Genomic DNA, 7352 nt, shown 5'->3' with positions numbered 1-7352 from the left:
TGGCGGCAACTTTGCTGTGATAGGAGCCTCGTTGACCAATCAGTAGGCAGCTTCTCAAACGTGAGCAAATCATACCGCTGAACCGCTTTCGCGCTTTTACACAAATATACATATATAGATACATGTAAAAAACATCACACAACATAGATATTACCTTGCCCAAATGTTATTTTATTATCTTACAGCGTTACAAAAGAAATTCATTTATTGTTTAATAAAATGTTAAAAATTCATTTATGTATTACAGACATTTTTTATTATAATTGTAATCAGCACATGTATTTACAATTCATTTTTACAAGCTGATCTTTTCAATCATTATCTATTTATACATGTTTATAAACACAATTGTTCTTTATTACAAAGTTTACTACTTATTTCTAGATTATTCTATATGTTATTTTTATATAGCATGTTTAAATTTTACAGCACTTTATATGATATTATTAACTATTAATTCCTAGAAATTTCTATTACTTAGAATATTTTTTTAATTTTAAATTGGAAAAATAATATTGAGTTATAGCACTAAATTATGTAGCAAAAATAGTTCATTGCTTAGAATAATTTAGAACATGATGAATATACAATGTATAATATAATGAATTTATTGGTTTCATATGAAACTGGTGAAAGCATTACTCGTTTTCAATTATCATTAAATATAATTAACTAATCTGTCTAAAAATTTATATATGCATTTTGTTGTAATACATTTGTATTAACAAACAAAATAATTGAACATTTTATTATTTCAACATCTTCCTTTAATTTTTTTATCTAAAATGCAATATTACATTTAATATTTAATTAAATTTTGTTACTTCTTTTATTATTATATATTTTAAATAATTTTTCAAACAAACCTACATGTAATAGATAATAAAAATTTCAGTATGAAAATGTCAATATTTTCAATTATTTATTTGCTAGAGAAATATATGTATATTGAAAATTTTAATTCTGAAATGTACAACAAAAGTGAATGAAATATCTAATATTTTAAACGTGACTTAAATTTACTGACATTAATAAACTAATGTATATATATTATGAAGAATGAAATTAACTAAAATAAACTAATGTATTATACTTATGAAGAATAAAATTTTAAAATTTATTAAAAATTTGTTTTCTGAAATGAGCAATATTAATTTAAATGATGTATTTTTGATTGAATACAAATTCCACTAAAATTCCACGATTTTTATTAATTAATTGTGACACTATTCTTAAAGAAAAAGAATTATTCTTAAAATCTCAATTATGTTTAATTTCGCATGTATCTACTATAGTATTAGTTTCACAAAGAATTGATATTTCATCACTTTCTTCAGCTTTGAAACGTTTGGACGGTTGATCTGCAATTTTTTCTAAATTATCTTCTTCCTGCACCGGAGATTTTTTAGCAAGCTGCTTGTTGAAAGATTTCATAATTAAAGGATCTTTACGGAACGTAACTTCTTTTAAATCATAGATAAAATCCTTGTTTAATGGTTTTATTTTATTACGAATAGGGCGTTGTGTTTTTAGATTGTCCTGTGTACATGTACTTTCCTTTAAATTAGAGTTCTTAAACTGTGTTTCTTCTTCTCTATTTCGTAACTGTGAATTGGAACTTTCAGTTTCCTTTGCATCCGTTTGTTTTGTAGAATGAGTTTCAGGAGATCCAAAGATAACTTCCATCACCATTCTTTTAAGATCAGGATTCAGTTCCAAAGTATTTCCTTTGATATTATTATTCAACGTTTCTTCAGTTTCACCATTTTCATAAGTCATTACTGAATTCTTATCAGCTTCTGTTTTTATTTCATTTACATTTTCCTTTTCTATTTCAACTTCTACCTCCATATTTTCTGCAGAAATGTTGACTTCTACAACTTCTGGAACGTCAGTCTCCTTTCCTAAGTTCATTCCATTCGACATAACACTTTCGTTACACATATATTGATCATCTGGAATTTGAGTAATCATTTCGTCTATGACGACACGATTATTTTGAGCATTGTGTATTTTATTGCAATGTGCTATACAATCACATTTAACGAAACATTTATAATCACAGAGTTTGCATTGATAACGATTCCAACCAATATGAATGGCAGCATGTCTTCTTAAATTATTCACTGAGGGAAATTTTCGTTTACACGGAAGGCACTGAAGCTTTTCAAAATTTACTATTGAAGCTATTTTTTTTTCCATTAATAGTACATGATTCGGTTTTTCAGTTTTTTTATTATTGTGCCCAATACTTACTTCCAGAGATATATCTTTTTTAATGTTTTCTAGAAATAATGTATTATATCAACACCAAAAAAATAAAAATTAAAAAATTTATGAAATATGTTCATGTACATGAATATTTTGACACAAACATTAAATCTTACAAATATAAAATATTTACCTGTATTATTATTCAATCTTTTTGTATTGTCCTTATTTTTTCGTTTTCTACTCCCAACTTTAACTTTATGTTTGTTTATATTAGTATATACAATTTCTAAAGGATCAGAAACCTCACTTGCAGAAGAAAGATTATCTGTCATCTTGTTTCCTTGTTCTCCATTCGTGAGAACATTTCCATTAGATTTTTCACTACTCAACATATTCCAGTCTGCTTTACTTAAACTGTTAATTGCTTCCACACGAATGGATGTTAGATTAGTGTTATCAATTTGTGTAGCGTTGTTACTTTCTGAATTAACAACTGTATTTTCATTTGAAACACTATTTGATGGAACTTTATTGATCTTTTTAACTTTAATTGTACTTTCATATGCTGCAACACGTCTATGACAATATTGCAAATGAGCTGATAGGGCTGCTTTTCTATCAAATCTTTTTCCACAACCACCGCATCTTTGTAATTCTGTATCTGATTCCAAATGATCTATCCACTCCTATCAAATGAATAATTAGCAATATTTTAATAAAAATTGAGATATAATTACGATAATTAAAATACCTGTGTTTCATTAACTCTTAATGCGTTATTCGCTGAAATTTTGTTAGCGTCCTCCTTTTGCAAATCTTCAGCAACTGTAGTATTTCTAATAAATGCCTTTTCTTGAATTTGTGATCTTAGTTTTCGTACTTCTTCATTGGATTTTTTGTGAACTGCATTTTAAATTTTAAAATTTCATTTAAAAAAATATTGTAAAAAGCTAATTTAATTTCAATCAAATGTTCAATCCAATGTAATTTATATTATTAAAATTATAATTTTTTTTTACAAATTATAAAATTAGTTAAATTTAGTATTACGTAATTATTAACAGAAATTAATAAAATTAATAAATCTACACAGAACGAGATTTTTTAGCGGTTTTTAAGATTGCCAAAATCGAAAATGAAGATCATGGAAAATTCCTATATATATACTATTCAACAATTAGTATACAATGTATTATATTATATGTATTATATATATCAAAGACTAAAAGAGAAAGAAATGACCAGATCTTATTAAAGAGTAATATGGATATTAGTAAAAGCCATGCAGGATATTGTATGAAAGAAGATAATTATACATGAAAAAATAAATCTAAAAAGAAAAAAGAAAATTTTTTTTATTTAAGGTTTCATATATTTCACATATGAATTTGGCTAATTGTAGACTAAAGTGAATAATTCTAAGCGTAAATAATTGACAGAAGTTTATTTTATAATATTCGAGAAAATCTAAAAATTTATCAAATATACTAAAGTAATTCTTAACTACATATTACTATTACTTCTATTTTCCTGAAGACGATGCCTTAAATGGAAAGATTTAATTAAATTATTTACTCTTGATTAATTTCATATTAAATTTTTATTAAATTCTATTTTAAAAAATAATTTAATATTAATTTCATATTAAATTCAAACTTGACACATTTTTAAGCTCGGTTTTCGAAGACAAAGTTTTGAAAGAAAAAATTTTTTTGCATACAGCATCACCCTGTGAGTACCATTAGTTACATGACACTATATAAATTCCTCGTAATATGAAACTAAACTGACTAAGGGATTCTGTAAGGAACTCTGTAAGAATGTTCCCAAACTCAAGACAGTCAAATGTTTATAAGGTTGAACTTCCAAAACAATTCATTTTCATTTTCGACTTTAGCAATCTAAAATATCTATCTAAAATATCTATCTAAAAACTGTACCATATTCATAAATAAAATTAGTATTATAATACTTTCCACACACCTTTAAAAAGATGCCTATAAACACTCCAAGTATTTGCAAATGTATTAGAACAACAAGGACATGGGTAACATAATCTATGAGATGTATGCAGAGTCCTTGTATGAACTGTTAACGTTTTTTTGGTAGAAAATTTCGCACAACCTAAAAATTAAATAATAATGGAATTATAAAAATAAAGGATCAATAAAAGATCAATCATAATACATTATTATACATGTAGTAGAAAAATAATAAATACATACATATAGGACAAATAAGTTCATTTTCAAGAACACTATCACTTTTTTTGTTATTACAAACTTGAGTTGCTGTATTGTTATTCAACTTTTGAGTAGATTTTGAAACTTGACCATTCTGATCTAACACTGCGGTTTGTTCACTCATACTTTCTAATTCTGTTACCTAAATATTATTTGGGATTGAAGCATTAATCAATTATTAATATAATGACAAAACAATCAAAATAATTCTAATTAGTTCAAGTATTATAATTATTCATATGTACCTGCGCCTTCATTAAATCTGTAGAACTCTCACTTGAAACCACTGATTCAACAGTTTGATAAACTGCTGATGAATTTGAATGTACAGTTTCCAAATATAATCGTTCAGTATTCGTTCCTACTTGTTTTTTTCGTAACATATCAACAACTGTACTAAGATCCTTCTTTTCCTTTTCTTTACAGACTTGACTTCTTAAAATTCTATCATTTCCACCAACTTCTTCAAATTCTTTTTGTGCATCTAAATTATTTGTGGGAATCTGTAAAATATACAAATTATACATTTTGATTTATTTATAATTTAACTTTTTAATAATATATCATTCACTATAATATTAGCTATATATTATATATATATATATGTTCATATGTTATATATCCATATACACATAGCTTAATATTTATTATATATATACAATATACGATATAAATATTTATGAAATTGAAATTATTATTATAAATACTATGTTTTTCTTTATATACTTTAAATTAAAAAATTTTTTTCTAGTATTGTTTTAGTCTCAACATATATAAATAATAATTTAAATAATAATTAAAATTATTATTTTTCATTAAATATATTCATATCAAAACATTTAGCTATCCAACATTTTATGTACTTTCTAACTGAAAATAATACATAATTTTGAAAAATATTTTAAAAATCTCTTCATGTATTTTGTACTGTACAACTTACTATAATATATTAAATCTAATATTAATATACTCTACTAAGATTTCATCAAAATTAAATTATTATTTAAGAAATCTTTAAATTATTATTGTTTAAATATATATAACTGTAACAATCTTATTTTTATATGGAAGTATAATAAAATACTATTTCATAATGTATTATACGTACTATGTCAGAGTCGTTGGGAGAGTTCTTAGCAAAAGTAACATCAAATTTTTTTTTACAATAGACCCGTTTATGGGAAATAAAATTGGCCAAACTTCTGAAGAGGCTTTGGCATATGCGACATTCATATATTAAATCACATTCAAATGCTAAGATAGATTTAACTTCATCGCTGCCAGTTTCTAAAACTTTGCTCACACGATATAAAGTTGAAATGCTTGTATCCACCGGTGGACGTAATTGTGATAAATCTGAACTAGTAGAAATTTCTGTAGGAGTGACCTTCCCCAATTTCCTACTTGGCTTTTTTGCCTTTGTTTTCGACTTCATTTTATATTGAGTCTTGTACATCCAACGTATTATCTTCCTAAAACTGCAATAAATAATACGTTATAAAATTACATAAGTTCAATAAATTTAAATTTCATAAAAAATAAAAAGAATTCTGAAACTTATGTATTATATGCTATATAATCTAAAAAAATGGTAAATGTCTTAAAGAGGAAACAAATTGAGATAAATGTAATTGCAAAGTTGAAGGTGTTATTTGCAAAATTATGGAATTGTATGTAAAAACTATATCTAAAAAATAAAAACTATTTTTTTATCAATAGTTGGAATACCTCAAGATTCAGTGAAAATTTTAGATTTAAAAGTATATTGAGAAAAGCGTACAATAGAGATGTACCGTCTCTCCTGCATTTTACTCCATAAAAATCGATTTTCACTTTCTGGAGTTCCGATTTATAAATAAAGTAAAATATCAAGAATCGAGAGAAACGTGTAAGAAATTTGTTATTACATGAAAAACAACAGAATTTAAGCCCTCTTCGACAAGACAGATTCACAATTTCGACTGAACCACGACCTCCATTTTTCTGAAATCCCGAAAACTTCTTGATTCTACCACTTCAATGAAAGGGTACTAGGCAGCACCTTCACCTCGTGGACAAATATTTTTACTTGTTTCTCGGTATTTCCTACACGTTGGGCATTTAAAAACAATAAATTACAGAATTTAATTACACACAATGATAACGTGATAAAAAATAAATTACGATTATTATACCGTCTCCTTGCTTACAACAGGTTATGTCGCATGAATATGTGAAATACACTGAAATTTCAAAATGAACTTATTTCTTATTATATAAGAGTGAGAATAAAAATAATAATTATAACAACATTCGTATTGAATATCGATAAATTCTGTAGAAATAAAAAAAAAAAATATACATGGTAATATACTGCAACAATAAATAATGTATTATCCAGTTAGACTTGGAGTGATAATTCTCATTTTTAAAATGTACAAATGTTGGAATTTATTATGCTAACAATTTAGCGTTGAATCTAAGTTCATCTCTGCTGCATACGATTTTCATAGTTGTTATATCTTTTAGAATTTATTATCATAAATCATTTATTATCAAAGCAATTATTCTTAACAATTATTCCCAAATCTGAATTCTGTTTTATTTTTATAATCAGTGATAAACAAATATCTTTGTGATTAATTTAGCTTAACAAGTATCTTTATAATTAGTTTGTACAATTGTTAGTATATTAGTATGTTACTATTATTTATTAGTATAACTATAAAGAAATATCAAAAATTTAATGATTTCATTTAAAAGTACGCATTCTAATTTATACTTGAAATTGAGGTTTTTAAAGTTATCAGTGATGAAAGAATTGATCGTACTCCTGTAAATTAATATTTATATTGCAGAAATTACATATATACAATGCAGAATTAAGAAACGATAAATCAATCAATTAAGCTATCA

General features: G+C 25.0%; 1 protein-coding gene across 6 annotated transcripts; it reads right to left on the bottom strand.

Annotated features, from left to right (window-relative positions):
* Positions 1 to 1066: 1066 nt before the first annotated feature.
* Positions 1067 to 6817, bottom strand: LOC122529325 (zinc finger protein 800). 6 transcript variants are annotated; one of them, XM_043655341.1, is made up of 9 exons: positions 6621 to 6817; positions 6251 to 6542; positions 5566 to 5935; positions 4703 to 4960; positions 4440 to 4599; positions 4198 to 4338; positions 2966 to 3117; positions 2405 to 2900; positions 1067 to 2285 (listed from the first exon to the last, which is right to left on the bottom strand). In XM_043655341.1, exons 2-9 carry the CDS (start codon positions 6262 to 6264, stop codon positions 1261 to 1263), a joined length of 2616 nt encoding a protein of 871 aa, XP_043511276.1. In that variant the 5' UTR covers positions 6265 to 6542; positions 6621 to 6817; the 3' UTR covers positions 1067 to 1260. The 6 variants fall into 6 exon arrangements, with proteins under 6 accessions (XP_043511276.1, XP_043511293.1, XP_043511285.1 ...); XM_043655358.1 differs by having other exon boundaries at positions 6145 to 6817; XM_043655350.1 differs by having other exon boundaries at positions 6186 to 6817.
* Positions 6818 to 7352: the final 535 nt, after the last annotated feature.

Source organism: Frieseomelitta varia, unplaced genomic scaffold (assembly GCF_011392965.1).
Source record: "Frieseomelitta varia isolate USP_RPSP 00005682 unplaced genomic scaffold, Fvar_1.2 scaffold_131, whole genome shotgun sequence".
Classification (NCBI taxonomy): Eukaryota; Metazoa; Arthropoda; class Insecta; order Hymenoptera; family Apidae; genus Frieseomelitta; species Frieseomelitta varia.
This window is presented reverse-complemented; position numbering and strand designations above follow the sequence as displayed.